Consider the following 21,423-nt stretch of genomic DNA (forward strand, 5'->3'; position numbering starts at 1 on the left):
GTAAAGGCTGCAAGTTTGGGGTTTCTAGATTCCATGTTGACACTATCCATCTCCAGAGAAAGAACTGTGGAAGTCAGAATGCGGATGAAAACTCTTGTTTTTGGGGTATATGATTTGGGGTTTTGGTTTTAATAAGATTCTTCACTTACAAAAATGAACACTAGGGAAATGTATTTTGCATGATAATACACGTATAGCCCAGACTGAATTGTTGGTCAGCTCCAGGAGTGAGGAGGGAGACAATTTGGATCATATAACTTTGGAAAACTTATATGGAAATGTGTTATTATATGTGTTTGGCAAACATGAATAAGTAAATAAGAGAAGCATTTTATATAAGGATATCTACATATCTGAGGGGTTGTCCAATGGAAGAATCTAATCAAGTCAGAAATAAGCATTTCTTAAGCACCTGGTATGTGGGTGCTAAATAGTGGAAGAACTAGACGTGTGTGCACGTGTGGGTACAAATCCGTGTACTCCATCATCCTGTCCACAGAACGCTCTTATAAGCTGGAGACACAATGCACATTTCTGTATGATATATATGTGTGGATTTATGATTTCAGATATTATGTTATAGTCTATGTATACAGGGTGCCCCAAAAGTCTTAGTGCGGTTGAAAGCTTTAATAGCTTCAGCTGGGACCCCTGTATCATATACATATATGATATGTGCTTATGCACGTCTATACATAATATGTATATGTAATAAATATGTGTGTGTGTGTAAGAGAGTGCTATCCTGGGACTTCAGTATCCCGTATTTGGGCCTTAGTTACCTCCTCTTCAGAATGGGGGTGATCTCCCCCCCTGCCTTGCCCACACAGGCTCCCTTGGATCAGATGCTCCCTGAAGGCAGGGGCCGATCCTTTCCCTCCCACCCCAGACGGCGGGCCTCAGGTTCTGGCTCTATCCCGGGGGTAAGCGTCTAACCTTGAACTCGGGCTCCTTGCGGGCCAGACGCCTGAGCTCTCGGCTGAGCTGGAAGGCAGCCAGCATGGCATCTTCGCTGGCCAGGGAGAGGTGGGCACGGCTGGCGATGCCCCGGTAGGTGTTAATCCGGGAGAGGGAGAACTTGAGCAGGTCATAGCGGCGGGCATTGCCACACTCCAAGCAAGCACAGGAGATGGGATGGGGACGGGCGATGGCGTGGCCCTGACTCATGAGCAGCTGGGCAATCTCATACAAGTCCTTCTGACAGGCCAGGGTGAGCGGTGTAACCCCGGGGGCAAAACGGGACCCATCAATGGACGAGTCAAAGAAGGCCAGAGAGAAGGACTTGGTGTCCACCTTGCGGCCTTTCTCCCGATCCAGCCTGGCCAGAAGGCGGCGCACTACTGCGGGCTGGTTTGTGTCCACCGCCACCAGAAGAGCCTCGTGGATCTGCCGGAAATCAAATTTGACCTGGGCCAACAGGACGTCAGTGATGGCTTCGTGGCCCAGCCGGATGGCCAGGTTCAAGGCTTCTCTCCAAGAGCGGTCCTCTGCCTCCTCCAGCTGGCGTTGCGGCCCCCCACCTCCCCCACCTCCACTTGCCTCAGTCCCTGCTGCTTCCAGCAGCTGCTGCACCAGGCCCAGTCGACCCTCCTGAATAGCACCGAGCAGCGGGGCAGGAAAGCGGAGTTTCCGGTTCACGATCTCGTTCCAGTTGGGCTGGGGCTAGAGGGAAGGAGATGCCAAGGAGTTCTGAAGTTCTGATCTGATTCTCCTACTCCTGCACCAAAGATCCCTCAGGCCCACTCTTCTCCTGACAGTCCCTTCACTCTGAAAGCTCCTCTTTCCTGCACTGAAGAACTCTTTCCTTCCTTTCCCCCATCAGTGACTCCAACCCACTCCTATTACCACCTCCCAAGCTCTTGTCTTCTATCCTCCCCTTTCCCAAAGGAGCCATCCTTGTCTTTTCCACTTCCCTCTCTAAGCAGTAACACAATGAACTATAAATAAGATTTAACTCATGTTTTATTTTTTGAACGGTCTGAGGCTAGTTGGGGCTCAGATCTTCTTATGTACCTTTTGGGGATTAAAAAAAAATTTATTTTGCCAAGACTAGGTTTTATCTCATCCAGGCTGGAAGTACGAGGGCCACACACAGGCAGGAACCCATTCTGATCCACCCAGGGCTGCGACTTGCTCGTTTCCTTCTTAGGCAGCCCAGGGTTGTGTGCCACCCTCCCTTCCGCCATTGATGCCAGACTTCATGGAGTGGAAGCACCCCGTCGGCACAGCCAACAGAGACTTATCTCCCAAGCATGAGATCCACCAGCCTCAGGCCCTTGCTAACAGGAATTCTAGGTGTACCTCTGTACCTCTCTTGACCCAACCTAGCTTAGGGCCTTGTGGCAGGGGACAGATACAGCCAGGATGAATCTTAGAAGGGTTTCATGAACAAGGAGAGGCAGGGTTGCCTACCTGTTCCTTCCCTTGATGGCTACTTGATAGGAGGAATTGGGAACCTAGACTCCTGGCTTCCAAGGCTCTGACCTCCCAGGTCCCTTCCAACGCTAAAAGGAAAATCCTGGCAGCAGCCCCCCGAGTGAGCCTTGGCCAGGCATGCTCTCTGCCTGACCCTGATCTAGGCGTTAAGTAACTGTAGGTTGAAACCAGACTCCCTGCCTCCACTGTTGTTTTTTCTTGCCAGCTGCTCCTCCACCCCCTGGAGCCCTCTAGTCCAGAACCCCCTCCCTGCCACTGAAATAAACAGGGATTCAGCACCTGGGCCTTTCCCCAAACCCTCCAGTAACCCCTTCCCCGACACAGGACCCAAACACTTCTAGGCCTGGCTTCCCTCTTGCCCTGGGGCTTCTCGTACTGTCTCTAAGCCTAAAATGAAAAGATGGAGTCCCTGAATCTCCTCCAACCAAAATATTCTCAGGGCTGGTCTCAAAGCTGAACTCAGGCCCTCTCTGAGAAAGCAGAGGTGCCCCTCGGAGGGTTAGTAAGGCCCTCAGTGAAGGCAGGGAGGGGGGCAGTGGTGAGGCTCCTTACCGTGAGGGAATCCATGGCTATGCCCTCCTGGTCTTCTTATTGTTTGCTCCCTTTGGGATGCCCAGCACTCTTATGCACCCAGACCCCGCCCTACACGGGGGCCCTGCCCCCTGCCAGGACCAGCTGCTCCCCATCCTCTGCCCCTGCGTCGCCCCTTGGGAACACAGAGAGCAAACACATGTAAGAGAGCATATTTGGGGTGGAGGGGAGGCAGATCCTATCACCCCAACTGTGGAGAATGTTTAGCTGGGGCCTCTTGATATACTCTCTCTTTGTAAACCCTCCCCTTACTTAGAATCAAAGAATTCATAATTGAAAGGGATCTTGGGGGTTGTTTAGTCCAACTTGTACCCAAACCCATTCTACAGAATTCCCTCGACAAGTGGTCATTCAGTTTCTACCCGAAGACCTCCAGGAATGGAGAATGCAACACCTTCCAAAGTAGTCCATTTCATTTTTGGAAAACAAAATGCCATTTTCAATGTGTTTTTCCTTTTATTAGATTGAATTCTGTCTCTGTACTTTCCATCAGTGGTTCTTGTTCTGCTTTCAATCAGTCCCCATCCAGTATGGTCCCAAGTCCTCTCTCCATCTTGCTATCTCTCCAAGAATGTGACTTCCCCCTCCAGGCCTTCCTGGAGGCATCAGTGCTGCTTGATGTTCCAGCTGGCAATCTCTCTGGGCTGGGGGAAGGGAAGGAACTCTTTCTTGGGGCACAGCCCTGCCCCTCCATCTGAACCGTTTCCCCATTGCATCAGCCCTTGATCCCTGTCCTCCTTGTGGCCTCTCCACTCTCATCATTCTTCCTGACTCACCATTGGCTTCAGTCACTGGTTGCATTAGGCCTTGGGGGTGAGAGGGAGAGGGAGGCTGTTTCTAGGAAGTCTTCCTCCATGGAGACGACTGTCCCATTGTTTACAAATTAGTTTTTGGATTACTGAAAAACTTGCTGGGTACCTGCAAAAACCCTGAAGTAGTGAGGAGTGTAGATGAAAATCTCTCAGGTATAAAGGAGCAAACTGAAACCGGAGAGATCTGCCAACTTATCAGGGTCACAGTCAGACCATTAATAAGGGGCATCTGGAATTGTTCTGGCTTCCAGCTCACCAGAGGACTTGGAGTTAAATGTGAGATTTTTACATAAAAAGCATCATCACCACTTGCATCCTCCCTTGCGACAAGAGGGTCCTGTCATGGGGAACACAGGGTTAATATTCCAGGGCTCTGCTGGATCGCCCAATCATTCCTTGGTTCCACTTGGCCTTGGTTGCTACTTGAATAAATTTGGAGCAAGGCTGAGGGGCTTTTCTGCCATCAGAAGGGAGGGGCACAAAGCTGAACACCAGAGCCCAGGTCTGCTCATCTATTAGTCTAAATTGACATCCCTGGGAGAGAGGCAGGACTGCTGGCAGGGAACGGAGAGCCCTGGCAACAGCTGTCATGGCAACCTGGAATAGTAATGAAGCTGAGCCAATGTTATCAGCAATCTTACAAGCCTGGGTTCTGCCATTTCAGGCTCTCTCACAATCATCAGGGGAACGAAGGTGGGGGTGGGGAGAGGCTGGGACCCCTAGCCGCAAGCCCCCTCCGCCTCTTCCTTGTAGCTTCTTCCTCCACATCCTGGAGTCTAGCAAGATGGCTGTGGGCAGGAAGTCAAAGCACGTGGCATGAAGGTCTAGTTCAGGCCCGTCCAAGGGTTCTCAGGAGGCTCCCCACACCTGCTGGCATGCCATGCCACCTCCCTCGCTGGGAAGCGGTACTGGCAGATGGGACACTGCACCCAGGCAGGGGGTGGTGAGCTCTCTGGAGAGGACTCAGAGTGCGGAGAGGCTTGAGTCCAAAATGGAGACAATGAGGACGATGAAGAGGAGGAGGGTGAGGCTTGTTGAGGTGGGGGGGTCTCTCCACAGGTGGCAGCATGGAGGGGAAGGACCTCAAAGCTGAAGGACCCTGAGGAAGAAGAGAGGAAAAGGTGGAGAAGTGAATAAAATGGCCTGAGACCTTTTTTTTTTTTTTTTTTAAATAAAACCCTTACCTTCCATCTTAGAATCAATACTGTGTATTGGCTCCAAGGCAGAAGAGCTGGGAAGTATCTGAGGCCAGACTTGAACCTAGGACTTCCCATCTCTAGGTCTGGCTCTCAATCCACTGAGCTACCCAGCTGCACCCCCCACCCCCCCAGACCTTTTGATGAAACCTATACAAAGCGTAAACCTGTGGATGGAGGAAGGAAGAGGCTCTTGAGGGGAGACAGCTGCTTCTGGAAAAAGCTGGGACTCTGAGTCCGAGACTCTCAAGCCATCCCATGCGGCCTCACTCTTCAGCTAACCCAGCTGTATCATCTCCCCAGGCACAATGAGTGGCAGGCCTCTTCTTCTGCTTCTGACTCCCCCAACACCTGGGCCAACATGGAGCTTCACTCACACACAGCAAGTGCTCAGTAGTTACATGATGATCCATCCTCACAGCTCCTGACATCCTCTCCTCAAGGAAGTTTCCCACCACTAAGCCCAGATTGAGATATTTTCCTTTCCTAGGAGACTTGAGCACTATGACTATGTATCACCCCTTCCCCAACTGGCCTGGATGGATTAAAGCCATTTGCTGCACCTTTGCTGGGCTTGCCTCTTGAGCCTAAATTCAAATTCCTTGGAGGCAGGGACCATGTTTCCCCTATATATCATCCAGTAAGGAGCCGTGACCACAAAGCAAGCACAGGGAATTATCTTGCCCTCCTCCTCATCTCTGAAACTGTACCCCCGCCCTTCACGTCTAGCTCAAATGCCATTTTTGCCATCATGAGAATAGCAGCCCAATCTTAAATAGCCCCTTAAGGCTTGTGGAACATTTTACATAATTTATCTCATTTGAGCCTCAGAACCATCTTGTGAGAGATGCTATATAATTCATTTTTCTTGATGAAGACACAGGCTTAGGGAACTTAAGGGATTCGCCCAAGACCATAGAGCTAGAAGGTACCACGTCTAAAGCAAACATACACCATGATGCCACATCTCTTCAGTGAAGCATTCCCTGATCAGTCAACAAACAGAGCCATCTGCTGGAGGGCCGGGAACAATAGTTTAGAGAAGACCTAGTTCTGACCCTCAGAGAGTAAAATTCATAAAGAGGAATCTGCAATACAGTCAATCAGCTGACAAATATTTATTAGGAACCAACTACGTGCCAGGCACTGGCCTAAGTGCTAGGAATACAGACACAAAAAGCAAAAAAGTCCTTCCCTCAAAGACCCTCTGGACAGGGGAGACAGTAGGTCCATGCGTTACACAGGGAAGAAATGCACCTGGCAGAATGTAAAGCAGAAGTGAGGAGGGAGTGCCAGGTGTGCAAAGGCATGGGCTCTGAAGTGCCGAGAGCAAAGAACAGAGAGAATGCTAGTTTGGGTGGACAGTGGAGATTGGGAAGGAGAGGCACTACCAGAAAGGTAGCCTGGGGCCATATTGTGAAGAACTTTTTAAAAGCTAAGTAGAGGAGGGGGGCAGCTGGGTAGCTCAGTGGAGTGAGAGTCAGGCCTAGAGACAGGAGGTCCTAGGTTCAAACCCGGCCTCAGCCACTTCCCAGCTGTGTGACCCTGGGCAAGTCACTTGACCCCCATTGCCCACCCTTACCAATCTTCCACCTATGAGACAATACACCTAAGTACAAGGGTTTAAAAAAAAAAAAAAAAAAAAAAAAAAAAAAAAAGCTAAGTAGAGGAGATTATAGTTTACCCCAGAGGCAATGGGGAACCACTGAAGTTTATTAAGTAGAGGAATGACCTGGTCAGATCTATGCTTGAGAAAAATTACTCTAGGAGTGGAGCAGGGAAGCAATGGCAAAACTAGACACATATCTGGATACTCCAGTTGAGAATAATGCTGAGCAAATTAAGAGTGGTGTTTGTGGTGGTTGTTTTTTCCACAGAAACAGGGACATTTTAGAAAGGGGTGGGTTTGGGGACATACTGAGAGAAATGCGTCAGAAAGGTACAAACTGGTACTTGAGATTTAAGGGGGGAAGATCACGACTAACTGAAAGGATGAAAGAACACTTCAATGACCTTTCACAGACTCTTGACTTCTGAGGCCACATAGTCCAACACATACCTGAATGTACTTAACAGTTAGCTGTTGGACCTCTACTTGGAGACCTCCAGGAAGGAGGTCAGGGTCCTATATCCTCAATTAGACCATTGCAATTTGAGATAAGAATTGTAAGAAACATTATCGACTGTTTCAATGAAATCTAGGTAAATTATACCTACAACATTCCCCTGATCTATTTCAGAGTCACCCTTACCTCCTCACTTTCTTGGTGTTGTTAAATCTTGTTGATTCTGTCTCCATTGCATCTCTCTCAGTCTCCCCCATTGGGTATACTCATGCCACAACCACTCTAGTGCAGGCCCTTATTGCCTTTCTTCTACATTATTTTTACAGGTTCCTAATTGGTGTCAAAAATGTTCATTTCCTTCATGGCACAGCTCAAATCTGATCTTGTCAGGGCTCAGCTTAAAAAGCTATGATCCTCCAGAATGAAAAACAAAACCAAAACTACTCTTTTATGCATTTCTAGACTTATTTTTCTCTTCAAGTATTCTATGGCTTGGCCAAATTGACTCACTCTTTTCCATATATCTCACTCCCCCTTCCCACCCTGGGTTTCTGTTTGGATGATTTTCAGGCCTGAAACCTTCATCTTCTTTCCAGGCTCATTTCAAGTGCCTCAACCCCTCTGTAAGGCCTTTCCTGATTTGCTCCCACCTCTAGCTGTAGAATCTTGACCTCCAAATTCACTTTGTACATATTTTGTATTTACCCAAATGGACGCATTATTTTCTAGATAAAATTTGAGCTTCTTAAGGGCAGAGACTGTTTTTGTTTTGGTAACCCCAGTGCCTAGTATGAACTTAATAATTAATGAATGTTAGAAAAATGGAAATGAAAGGCCCATGGCATGGTGTATGTCCTTGAAGTCATGCTGGATCTTGGACATCACTTTCCTAGATGTTCACAACTCATCAACTTAATGTCTAGAACTCTGTAAGGAACTGAAGTCAAGCTCACCTAGCTATTGTTTGTAGATTTGACTCTTTCTGCTTTTGAGACTCAGGATATCTGCTCTCCTCCAGTTCTCCACTTATTTCTTCTCCTGTTCTCTTTGATCCTTCAAAAGTCACTGGCAGGGATTTAACAAACAACACTATCTGCTTTCTCTTTTACTACCCCAGGGGCACAGTTCACCTGGGCCCAGACAGCATAAATTCATGGAGGGTGATTAGAGTTCTCTTCTTATCTCCTAATTTATCTTGGCTATCTATCTACCACTCCCTATTCGTCACACATGTTCTAAACCTCTGTTGTCCAAAGATCACTCTTTTTGGAAGGGAAGGGCAAGTCAGATCAAATAAAATGTTGGAAAACTACTTGCTTGGCAATAGTCATTCACCATTTCAGCCACCCCACACCAGAGCTCAATTCTGTTTCTGAAACTCCTTTTCCAAAATGTCATAAAATGTTTGAACAACCAAACCCTCCTGCTGTCCTAAGCTTTCCTTACTGGGCTTGGCCCACCAGAACTAAAGCACCTCTAATGCTACTCTTATGGGACTGAATCACGTTTCTTATTGGTCTTGGTTCCATTTTCTGTATTCTTTTTAAAAATCTGAGCTGGATGGGGAGTTTCCTGTGCATCCACATCACTCTCTTTAGCCAACTCATCCTTTTCCTCCTCCTCCGAAATATTTTTCTTTATACCTCCAGCATTTCATTCTTGAACACTCCCACCCTTCATGGGTTAACTACCTCTGTAGAATTCAAATTCCTAGGCCTCCCCAGCTTCTAGTGCCTTCTCTTCTCAGACTGCCTTTCACTTAGTCTATATATATCTTGCACCACTTAGGATTGTTGTAAGAATAAACATGAGATAATGTGTATAAAGTACCTACCACCATGCCAGGCATATAGTTAAGTGTTACAGCAATGCTATTTATTATTGTGATGTTCTTAGTTATTTTCATATTGTCTCCCCTATTAAAACACACAATCCTTATGCACCAGGACTGTTTTTGTCTTTCTTTGCATTTGCTATGCTCCGCACAATGCCTGTTACTTAATAGAGGTTGGTTTACTTAACAGGGCATGGGATCCTGCAAATCCCTTTTCTGACCCCTTGGACAGCTACTCTTCAAAAATCTATGGTGGGAGAAGTGAGGTGGCTCAGTGGATTGAAAGTCAGGCCTAGAGATGGGAGGTCCTGGGTTCAAATCTGGATTCAGACACTTCCTTGCTGTGTGACCCTGGGCAAGTCATTTGACACATCTTGCCTAGCCCTTACCACTCTTATGCCTTAGAACCAATACACAGTATGAGGGTTAAAAAAAAAAAAGGAAGGTAGGGGTTTAAAAAAATCTATGGTGCATGTTAGACTCTGCCTAGCTTTCTTCTCTTCTACCCCAAACTTAAAATGGAGCAGTCACTTCTTGCCAAGATGCCAATGACATCTGCGTCAACAGCTACTTCTTCCATGTTGGTGAGAATCCATTAAATCAAGAAATCCTGAGCCACTCTGCTTTCAACAAAGTGTTCCAACTGATTTATTGATGAGCAAAGTCCTCCATCTTGGTTCTATCCTGCCTCCATGCTGGACTTGTGATCTGTCTCTTAAACTCTCCATCTATTCTCTCTCTTAAGTCTTTATCTTCTGTTATAGAATTGATACTAATTATCAATTTCAAGGCATGAGTGGTAATGTCTAGGCGATTGGGGTCAAGTGACTTGCCCATGGTCAGACAGTAGGAAATGTCTGAGGCCAGATTTGAACCCAGGACCTCCTGCCTCCAGGCTTAACTCTCTATCTACTGAGCCACCTCGCTGCCCATCTGTTTTCTCTTTCAAGCCAAGTCATCCTAGAACACTCTTATAACAACATTGCTTCTGTTTCCGTCTCTGCCGAGACATATTCTTCATCTGGTGCCACTCCTCTGGGTCCCAGATCTCCTCACATGAGGAACATTTTAAAATATGCAAATGCTATTCTGTCCACCCTACTTCTGACCTATCTAAATTATGTTTTAAATGGTCATACCATTTGGATTTCAGTGAACCCTGTGTGCCTCTGCTGCATGGGCAACCCAGACTTGAAGTGCTGACAAAGACCAGGAGATAGGACAGTGGAGGAGGACCAGAGTAAGTCCAGGCTGGCGGGTGCATAGGGAGGAGAGGCGAGGATGGAGGGTCCAAATGCCACATGGTCTTTATTCCATAGGCCACAGGGAACCATGAGGGACTTCTGAGCAGAGGAATGACATGCTCTATCCTAAGGAAACATGGCTGGAAGTAGGGACGGTGGAGGTGGGGAGACACTGGGAGGTTGTGACAATAGTCCAGAGAGGGGGAATGAAGATCTGCATTAGGATGGCTAAAGAGAAAAGAGAGAGAAGGCGGCAGAGGTGGAAGGGATGCTCTGAGGGCCCTGGGAGATGAGGAAATGATGCAAGTCTAAGAAACCTGAGTTTCTAACATGAGAGACAGATAATGAGAACTGACTTCTTCTCCTCCTCCTCTTCTTCCTCCCAGTCGGCCACCTAAGCAGTCTCTACACTTCTCATTCACTTCTATGTTACCTTTCTGTGGGTCCACGTGTGAGCTCCCTTTACTAAATGGAAAGCTTCTTAAAGGCAGTTTTGTCTATTATCTTTGTATCCCTCCAGCTCTCAGTGCAGTTCCTTGTAAACAGGAGATATGTAAAAAATGTTTGTTGAATAAATGAAAAAACAAACCTAAACTCTTATTTCTTTAGTGCTTCAAGGTTTACCAAATTAGTTTTTCATATCCATCCTGTGAAGAAGCAGTGAAGCTACTGGTGCCATCTTAAAGATGAGAAATGGGGCTCTGAGAGCAGAAGCCATTCAGTCATTCTCATGGCTAAGAAATTCAGAGTTGGGATTTGGACTCAGGTCTTTGGACTCCAACATCAGTGCTCCATTATGGAACACAGAAATGGTGGCTGGATTTTAGGAGAAGAGTCACATGTTCCCCCCAACCATCTACTATCCCCCCTCTACTTTTGCATTTGTTTCTCTAATGCCTAGCATGGTATCTGACACATAGAAGGTACTTGAAAACACTTGTAAAAAATACAAATGCATTTTAATTAATTTATCCAACAATAATGACACTCCTAGGATCCCTCTCCTGCACTGCCATAACTGGATTAGGCTATTGGAGAATCCAATGAAGGGGGAGACAAGACGGGGTAGGGGTGAGGGGCAGAGGGGAGGGGTGGGAGGGAGGAAGGAGAAGGAAAAGAGGAACCAAATCACGACTGTCCTACCAAACTCCAAGAGAGTCACAGCAACAGTGACTCAGCCAGGCTGGTTGTGTGGCTCTGGCCTGGGACAGTCCAGAGCTCCTCTGTGTAAGAGGAAGTGGCAGTGTCATTGTCATGCTTCCCTCACCTGCACAGATGGGGCACCGGCCACTCTCCTGACCATGGTCACTACTGGTCTGTGGCTGGGGGGGCTGGGGAGGCTGCCGTGCCGGCCTCACCTTCCTGTGTTGCCGTGGACGTGAGGCGACTGGAGACCTATAGGACAAAACAACGTAGGGTGGCAGCATTACTAGACACAAAGACTGAAGTGGGACAGTCAAGGCTCTGATGGGATAATCGCTGCTCTCAGGACTCACCATCCATTCATGGCCTTGCAAGCTTCCATAGAAAGGCCCTTTTGTTGGGCACACTTTGGCAACACTAGACTTGTCAGTAGGACCTGCTGCTCCGAGGGAGGGGGAGGGGGTGTGTGTGAGAGATTTCACTCTCTGGGCAGGGCTATACAGCCCTCCACTGACCTGAAGTTCCCAGAAGAGAAAGAATAGGAACGGCCCCAGTTTCTGTGAATGCTGGTGCTGCCCATTCACCTCAGCAATCGCAGCAGCGGCTGGTAGCCCGCTGAGACCCCAGAATATGCCGGCCTCTAAGCAAACGGTCATCGGGAGGACATGAGGGAGAGGGTCATGGAGGTGAAGAAATGTCCTTCGAGAAGGACAAGTTGGTGGCTGAGGGGGGCAGTGATGAGGAAGCCGAGGGGAAGTGCTTTGGGGTTTCTCAGTTACCTTCTCCCTGAGTTTTGTAGTTTCTGTCTCTTTGTTCTACTTGATTCATTCTTTGAGTTCTGCTCCAATGACCCCTGCTCCTCGGCCTCAGGGACATCTGTCAGCCCAAGATCATAGTCACCATCATCATCGTCATCATCACTAATGACAACATCTCACATCTGTACAGCATTTACGTTCAGAATCATATACCAGTACATCAGAGTCCTCTTTATACAATCATAGGTCTTCAAACTGGATCTAGGACAATCAATGAAATTATAGATCTGTTCCAAAAATACAGTACAACCTTACCTAAAGTGGGAATGCCATCTCTATAATAGTTCTTATTAATGCCAGCCTAATTTTAACTAGTTCTAACAAGTGATTGGAAACTCACTCTCTGGAGGTGTTCCATTCCATTTTGGGCCATTGTTTTTTTTCAAACTGCTTTAAAGAGGCAGTGAATTACAGTGGAAAGAGTACTAACCTAGAAGAGTTCAAATTCCAGATATGCCACTTCTTGAGAAAATTATTTGGCTTCTATGAACCTTAGTTTTGCCATTTATAAAGTGGGAATAATAAGACCTGCCCCACCTCCCTCACAGGGTTATTACAAAGATCAAATGATTTAATGGATGTTATCTGATTTCCACAACCAAATCTTTTATTAATTCCTTTTTACAGATGAAGGAAGCGAAGCCTCTGCTCAGTATATAGGGGATTGTTTGGTGAGCTCAGAGCTACAGCAAAAGAAATTGAACATCTTTTAGATGAGGAAACTGAGACAAAGAGGGTTAAGTGACTTGCCCAGGATCACACAACTAGTAAATGTCTGAGGCCAAATTTGAACTTAAGAGTCTTCCTTGGCTTCAGATCCAGTACTTTATCCACTATGCCATCCTCATCTGTAAAATTGAGCTAATAATTATACCTAAGGTACCTAATTGATTGGGTTGTTGTGAGGGGCAGGCAGGACAATATATTCAAATGCTCTAGAAACAAAATATAAACTACTCCAAAAAGACAGTTGTTACTCAAGGCCTGGGTATCCAAAAGCTCACTCACCATTAGTACTTATTTTTCTAAGGGGGTTTGGATGGGAGGCAGGACACCACAAACACCCACAATGAGATCATGGGGTGAACACGGGGTACTCAGTGAAGTCATAAGGGACATGAGATAGGCATATAATACCATCTCTTTCCTTATTTCTCCCTCCAAAATTATAAATTGTTCCTTTTCATTTGAAAAAAAAGCATAAATGATTTCCCTGCCTCGTTTCTTCCTGAGGAATATTAATTCATTTCTTTTTCTCCTTTCTTCAGTGAAAACAGACCATTCCACTTCCTAGCCTTTATTTTTTCCACCTGAAGCCTTGTTTACAGGCCTGCCCTGGCACTGGGGAGTGGGAGGACAGGCATGTTGTATAAAGACAACAAATGCCAAGAAGAGTAGGGGGCTGGGAACCAAGGGTGAAACATTCAAAGAGTAGTCTAACCTGAGCTGGCTGTAGGGTTGGGGGATGTTTCTCCTTGGTGGCACCTACGGCTCTTTGAGGTAGATGGAAGGGCCCGGCAGGCAGCAGAAAGCACCATGTGAGCTGAGCGTCCTAAAGCCCCAGGCTGTAGCTGCTGCAGGCGACTCCTGAGCTCAGTCACCTGCTCCAAGCTCCTGGATGGACAGAGACAGAACTTGGCAGTGCGCTCAGTTATAAGCATAAGACCAAATGCCCTTTCTATGGTTACCAGAACTACATATTCTTCCCTGGACTGGGAAAGACACCAGGCAAAGTAAACAATCTGATCTGTTTTTAGAAGCTTCTAGTCTAAGTCCTGAGCCTTGACTCTGGAGATACACTAACTAACAGAGATACACAGGTCACAAGGGGCTCTGGAGAGTACCTAGACTAATACATATACAGATTTCCCTCCCAAAAATTCTCTCTCTGGTACAGACACACAGATCCTGGCCTGGAATGTCACCAATATCACACATATAGCCAAATGGTCAAGAATCAGCTACTGTGATAATTACTACTTGTATGACCTTGGAAAAATAACCTTCTTGGGCCTGTGTTCTCATTTGCAAAATGGGCTTGGCTTAGATGAGCCCTGAGGTCCCTTCCGTCTCTGTATTTAAGATATCTGTGTGTATAGTTAGAAATATATTATTTTGTATATTAATTTTAATCTCCACATGTGTCAGACTGATGCCTCTGAAAGTTGAGTCTATTTTAGATGGGGGAGCAGGTGACAGTTTATGTCCATGTCAAATTGAGGGACCATGAAGGGAGGGGACCAGGTACGTTCATAAGATGAAATAGTGCCTTTGAGGGCCTATATCAGACTGAGAACCGGAAAGGCTGGATCTGGGAGGGGTCTGTCCTTCTGCAGAGATGTTATGGGTATCAGGAGGGTGAGGCAGCAGCAAAGAAGCCTGCCCCACAGTGCGGATCCCAAGCAAGGCCCCCCATCCCCTCATCACTGTTAGGAAGATGGACTAGGTCAACTTTAGGGTTAGGAGGAATGTAGGAGGTTAGAGAAGGGGAAAAAGGAATGGGAACAGGCCCCAGGCCTGCTCTTCAAACACCTTTCCTCAGGACAGTTTGCAAGCTAAGACCTCTCTGTCTCTAATGAAATATGGGGTAAGAGACTCCGGGGAACAGCAAACTCCACTGGAGACATCACAGTGAAGGAGCCTCCCCTCAGTGCATTCTCCCTTTCCCCTGGAGCTACATACGGCTGTGGATCTGGGAAGAATGTCCTCCGGATGGCAGGGCTGTCAAGCCAAGGGCTGGCTTGAGACTCTTGGCTGGAGGGCTCCACCTTGAATGAAATTGAACCATGAAATACATGTGATCACCACCAGGGGGCCCCCATTGGCCACCCTCAGCTCACCAGTCCTCTCCTCATTTTGCAGGTATCTTTTCATTGGTATCTGTGATTGCATTTATAGCCAACTGAGGATTGCTATATTATTTTTTATGAGCCTGGACTGGAACCTACCCATGTCTGCCTGTTGAAATCTTTTCCTTCCTTCAACACCCAGCTTAGGGCGCATCGCCTTGTCTGGAAATAAGTTCTTGCTCTCTTGAATTTCTCCGATGCCTCCATTTAAATGTTTAATTGATGTTCTTGTCTTTTTATGCCATCATTTCATAGTGATCCTGTTCTTTCCTCCTAAATCTTCTCTCATGCCAAATAAGTAGTCAAGCAAAACAAATTGGCCCATTAGCCATGCCTGAAAATACGGGCTCCATGAGGGTTAGGGGGAGAGGCAGGCTTTGCCGGAGGGCTCTGAAGTCCAATGCTTCACCACTGCTTTCTTTTACACTAATGCCATTGTATAAACTACCGCCCTGCTCCTGCTAACTTCATTCCACATCAGTTCACAGGTCTTTCCAAGTTTCTATGGATCTTTCATGTCATCATTTCTTATAATACAGTGACATTACATTATATTCACACTCCATTAATTCACTTAGCCATTCTCCAATCACTGGGTGCCCACTTTCTGTCTAGCTATTTGCTATTACAGAAAGTGATGAAATAATTTCAAATTATTCTCTTCCCACAGGCACTCCAGCATTGGTTATCTTGGTTAATCTGATGAGTTTCAGATGAAACCAGTTATTTTAATTTGCAATTTTCTTACTTGATCAGAGATATTTGCTACAAATATTTTTTCTCAACTACTTCTCAACTTCAGTTTCTTAAATTCATGAAACTGAAGTTGATGATTTTGTCTACCCTTTGTTAAGAATTATTCCCTAGCCATTGTTTTATTTCATTCTCCTACAATTGTTGTTGTTTTTTTAAATAAACCCTTACCTTTTTGTCTTAGAGTCAATACTGTGTATTGGTTCTAAGGCAGAAGAGTGGTAAGGGCTAGGCAAGAGGGGTCAAGTGACTTGCCCAGGGCCACATAGCAAGGAAGTGACTGAGGCCAGATTTGAACCCAGGACCTCCCATCTCTAGGCCTGGATCTCAATCCATTGAGCTAACCAGCTGCCCCCCTCTAATTATTTTTTTAATGATGTGACTTCTATATTTAGGTCATGCATTTATTTGGGACTTATAGTGGTTTAGTTGCCCTAAATCTAATTCCTATCAAACTAATTTTTAGTCTTTACTAAAATTGCACAATATAACTTTTTGTCTATGTATTTGTGCTTATGGAGGACTTATTTTATTTTCTTAAACTCTTACCTTCTGTCTTAAAATCAATACCATGTATTGGTCCCAAGACAGAAGAGCAATAAGGACTAGGTAATGGGGGCTAAGTGACTAGTCCAGGGTCACATAGCTATGAAGTATCTGAGGACTTATTTCAATCCAGGACCGCCCATCTCTAGGCCTGGCTCTTAATTCACCCAGCCACCTAACTGCTTCATGGAGCATTTATAATTAACCAATGTACATTATGTCTTGTGTTAAGAATCTATGGGCAAGGGAAGCTAGGTGGCTCAATAGATAGACAGTTGGGCCTCAAGATGGAAGGGCCTGGGTTCAAATTTGATATCAGACACTTCTTAGCTGTATGACCTTGGGCAAGTCACTTAACCCCCGCTGCCTAGCCTTTGCCATTTTTTTGTCTTGGAACACATATTTAGTATTGATTCTAAGACAGAAAATAAAAATAAAAAAGAATCTATGAGAGATATAAAGTTTAGTCACAATGAAAAGAAAGATTTTTTTTAAAGAGTGTTTGTATCACAGCACAGAAGAAAGTGTTGAACTTGGAATTAAGAGATCTGGGTTCAAATTTCACCTTAGACAACTACCAGATGTGTGAACATGGCAAAATACTTCACCTATAATACTCTTGATTTTCTATTCTGGAAAATGGCGTATAGCATTAGAAGCTACTTCCTCCCAGGAAGAATACTTTAATTATGTATCTTTTTTTGTACAAGCTTCCAGGCATTATATAAATGTGAGGAATTAAGTTCTTAACATAAAGTAGGCACACATTTGATAAAAGTGTGATGGCTGCCTCTAATTTTGTATAGATTTGTACACAACATATAGATATGTAAGAATATGCATGTTTATGTATGTGGTTCTGACTCTCCTCATCCTGATTTCTAATCAGTTCCCCATCTCCCAGTACTGGTGAAGGAAGAGGGGGAAGCACGTGGGCTGTTCCGGGGGGCTCCTTTAAATTCTGACGCACCTGGCTCTGGTCAGGGGCTTGAGAACTCTCAGGCTCCTCTCTGGGCTCCAGCAGGGAGCGTACCCGCAGGAACATGAGGCCAAAGGACTGTTGACGGTTGAAGGGCTGGCTGCAAGTCACTCGAAGCCTATCCCAGCTCTCGCTTGCTGCTGAGGCCAGAAAATCCCCTGAAGAATTGCAAGGAGAAGGAATGAATGAGGTCCCAAAGGAAAGAAAATGAAGGAAGAGAGGATGAGAAGGCAGGGGAGGAAGCAAATGGCAGGAAGAGGAAGATAAGAGAAAGAAAGGGAAGACAGACGAGTTAAGGAAGGAGGTGGGGGACACGAAGGAGAACGGAAAGAAGGTGGCAGGAAAAGAAATGAGGATCTGGGAGGGAACAGGAAGAGAATTAGACAGAGGAAGGAAATCTAGCCAGAGGAAAGAGAAGGAAGAAGAAAATGAGCAGATGGAAAAGAGGAGAAAGGACAGAAGCGACAGAGGAGATAGGAAAGAAGCACCTGCCTGCTCTTATTCTCGCTCAGGGATTGGCGCTAAGGGTCTGGCCTTGCTCTTCTGTAGCCACAAGAAAGGCAGGGCCTCACCTCCCTTCCTGGCTTCCTTCCCATCCAGGCCCCACCAGGCCCACCTCCTGCCCCCAGCGGCAGCCGCCGCCTCCCTCGTGAGCTACTTATAAAGGACCCTGGGCACCCTTCAACGGCAGGGCCTTCGCTAGGTCGCAACGACTCTGGGTCTAACGGATCAATTAACAAGCGCCTACTAGGAGCCAAACGCCAGGACCAGACTGACACAGCCCCTGAGCTCGAGACTCGGACCTTGCATCTCTGCCCTCTCCTGCCACACACCAGCCACGGCATCATTTTGTTTTTAAAGCCGTGCCTTCCGTCTTAGAATCAACGCTGTGAATTGGTTCCAAGGCAGAAGAGCAGTAAGGGCTAGGCAATGGGGGTCAAGTGACTTGCCCAGGAAGTGTGTGAGGCCAGATTTGAACCCAGGACCTCCCATCTCTAGGCCTGGCTCTCAATCCACAGAGCCACCTACGTCTTTATACATCCCCCTTCCACAACATGGTCCATCACAGCCACTGGACACACACAGACACAGATCAACGTGGCAGAGATCTATCACCCCAATACAGACCCAACACCCGGCACATCCATGACCTTCCACATCCCCAAGACTGCCCTCGGTGATCTAATAGTGAACCCTTCATTTCCCGGGGCCCCGATGTTACCGTCTTTACATCCACACACCCACGTCTGTGGCCACGAGATAAACTAGCGGGGCGTCCCGAATCCTACCTGACGAGCTCCTCAAAGTGCCCCCATAAATCTGCACCCACAGAGCCCAACCCACTCCCCCGGAGCGCACGGTCCTTCTGCTCAATGCCTCGGCTCTCCCCTCCCTCTTTACCATCTTTAAACATGCGAACCCCTGCTCGGTTCTTCCCCATCTTGGAGTCAGCGGGCGACATCAGCGTGGCCATGGGGAGCAGGGTCAGAAAAGGCGTGCCTGGGGGCCAGGAGGAGCGGCCCACGTCCACTTGCAGGAAGGCGCAGCCGCAGTTCCCTGGGGACGAGAGGGGGCAGACCGGCTCACAATGGGCCGAGGGAGGGAACTTGAATCTAAACTGCCAGGTGGCTCTTGCTAAGAGTCCTCTCTGGAAGCTAGAATTCAGCTGCTTAGCAGACAGGGCTAACTCTTGGCTCTGCCTAGTGACTACTGCTTGGTTCAATAGCATCCAAGGCATCTCCCTTTGCCCAGAAAGAAGTCTCTGCTAATTCCTTTTTTTTTTTAAAACCTTTACCTTCTGCCTTAGAATCAGTACTGCATATTGGTCCTAAGGCGGAAGAGCGATAAAGGCCAGGCGATGAGAGTTAAATGACTTGCCCAGGGTCACACAGCTAGGAAGTATCTGAGGCTGAATTTGAACTCAAGTCATCTAGACTCCAGGCCTGGCACTCTTTCACTGTGCTATCTAGCTGCCCCTCTGCTGATTCCTTGACAAGCTTTTTCATTTCGAGCAATTCCTATTGTAGCCTTCTCAATTTACACAGCCCCTCTCTTCTCCCATTCCCTTCAGCAGCTCGTGGCTATACTCTGGCATAGCTGGCACTTTTTTCTTTGTACCCATTGCCTAGCTCTTGGATCAGATTGGGGAAGGTGAAATTCCTGAGGGCAGGAATCAAGTCTCTGTTCTCCCTTCTCAGACTAGGGGTTTCCCAGAAACAGATATTCTCCCCTCAAACCACAAAGCCCCTGAGGGATTCCAGAGGATGAGGACTCTGGCTGCCACATCAGACCTGGTATTCTTTATCCACGTTTCTCCCTGACCATGAAACGACTCTACCCATGGCAGCTGTTCAGAATTTACAACCAAATGGTCTCGGGACTTCTAGAAGTCTCTGAGACCTTTTCAAGGTGTCTGCAAGGTCAACATTGTTTTCCTAGTAATGTTATTTTTAGTTTATATTTTATACATATATAAAAACATATAAATACATATTATATAATAATATAACATTCAGATGTTATAATTCCTCATATAGCAAATACTGACAGATGTAACCCACATACATGGAAACTCTTTAAGGTGTCCACAGTAATTTTGAAGAGTGAAAAGGGATTGTGAGACCAAGCAGTGTGAGAACCATCAAATAAATCCTCCTTGGAAGTGGAACTGAGTAGATTTTACTGCCCTCGCCACCCCCCTCTCCTGCCCTATGCCACCAGGCCCTGGCTACATTTCCTTACCCACATCAATGTAACTGATGGGCACAGCCCGTTCTAGTTGCAGTTCCACCTTGAGCTGCCCACTGTGGTCTCGAGGGGAGCTGAGCCAAGGCCTTATTGGTTCATTTAGGTCCAGCAGGTTTTCCACGGGGTACCTGGAGTCCTGGGCCAGAAGGCACCAAAAGAAGGGATGTCAACAAGGGGAGGCCTTGCTGAGTCAGAGGGAAAGGGGTTCCTAGAAGCAGGGGGCGGGGGATGATGCTCTTGAGAATAAAGCCCAATTTCTTATCCCAAGGAAAGCTAGTGAAGTTAATTTCCTTGACTGTACCTAGGACTAGCTGAGAAGGAGCAGCTGAGTAGGTGACAATGGAAGAAACGACAGAAACGATGCCATCCAAGAGTGGGAGCTCCCATGGGGGCTCTGCTCTGCCACTCCCTAGGGGCAGCTCAGGGCCACTGTTGCCATCTCTGACTCCCCCAAGGTCCTGCTCTGATCATTTTTTTGACTGGACCTCTGACTTTCTCAGTGCAGTGACCCCCATAAGAAGCATTCTCTACCACTGAAGACCAATACCTGCTTTGTAATTTATAGTCTTAGAAAGTTACGGGGGACACTGAGAGGTTAGGTGACTCTCCAACCATCACACAATCAGTATGTATCAGGTGGACTTGTACCCATATCTTCCTGACACTGAGGCCAGCTCTCTATCCACTTAATATAACACTCCTTCTCACTAATATGACCCCCCAAAATTGCCTTATAATTAGCAGTCATAATAATTCTCACTTACAGATCATGTAAAGGTTTATAAAGTGTTTTCCTCACAATTATCCTATGAGATAGGTAATCTGAGTATTGCTATTCCTATTTTATAGCTGAAGAGACTGAGCCTGGCTTTCTTCAGGCTACTTGTGTTAGGAGCTGATTTCCCCCAAACTCCTGAATGCAGGTCTAGCATGCCTTTAACCACACCATACAGCCTATCCCCAATTCCTGGGGAGAAGAGTGTCACAAAGGGCAACCAAATGGCTGTTCAGGCATCTTCTTCCTAAGAATGGAGGGGATGGGAAAACAGACCCTTGGATGTGGACCGTGTCTCCTAGGAAACTGGAGGCTTTCCCAGAGGAAGGCTCCGTCCCTTCTTTCAGATCACAGCCCATATCATGCCTGGGACTCCCCAAGGATAGAAGGACACCTCCCCCTCTGACTCAGAAGTCCCCAAGGGCTGCATCTATTATCCTGCCCCATTCCCTCCCCAGGGGCATTCTGCTTGCTTGAATTTCTCTTGTTACCTGAGAGGAGAATGATACCACGTGGCTGATCTTCACAGGAGCCATATGGAGGCACGGAACAGTCAGAGAAAGAGGGCAGCCACAAACCCCTTCTCTCAGGTGCATGCAAACCCTGCCACCAAGATGGCTCTCTTGGCTTTTT

At 46.8% G+C, this 21,423-nt stretch overlaps 2 protein-coding genes across 2 annotated transcripts in view; both read right to left on the minus strand.

Moving 5' to 3' along the window:
• The window catches only part of LOC123238767 (short transient receptor potential channel 2-like), a 23,154-nt gene extending 20,045 nt beyond the window's left edge, over positions 1-3,109 (minus strand). The window contains exons 1-2 of the mRNA XM_044665970.1: positions 2,989-3,109; positions 937-1,662 (exon numbers count right to left, since the gene is read on the minus strand). Of these exons, the coding sequence (XP_044521905.1) occupies positions 937-1,662; positions 2,989-3,003 (741 nt within the window). The 5' untranslated portion in view covers positions 3,004-3,109. The remainder of the gene's footprint in view (positions 1-936; positions 1,663-2,988) is intronic.
• Positions 3,110-3,465: 356 nt separating this feature from the next.
• Positions 3,466-21,341, minus strand: XNDC1N (XRCC1 N-terminal domain containing 1, N-terminal like). Its single transcript, XM_044665971.1, has 9 exons — positions 21,282-21,341; positions 20,010-20,151; positions 18,669-18,824; positions 17,259-17,425; positions 14,823-14,908; positions 13,582-13,754; positions 12,102-12,198; positions 11,447-11,574; positions 3,466-4,938 (listed from the first exon to the last, which is right to left on the minus strand). Exons 1-9 carry the CDS (start codon positions 21,324-21,326, stop codon positions 4,664-4,666), a joined length of 1,269 nt encoding a protein of 422 aa, XP_044521906.1. The 5' UTR covers positions 21,327-21,341; the 3' UTR covers positions 3,466-4,663.
• Positions 21,342-21,423: the final 82 nt, after the last annotated feature.

This window comes from Gracilinanus agilis, chromosome 3 (assembly GCF_016433145.1).
Source record: "Gracilinanus agilis isolate LMUSP501 chromosome 3, AgileGrace, whole genome shotgun sequence".
In the NCBI taxonomy this organism is placed as follows: Eukaryota; Metazoa; Chordata; class Mammalia; order Didelphimorphia; family Didelphidae; genus Gracilinanus; species Gracilinanus agilis.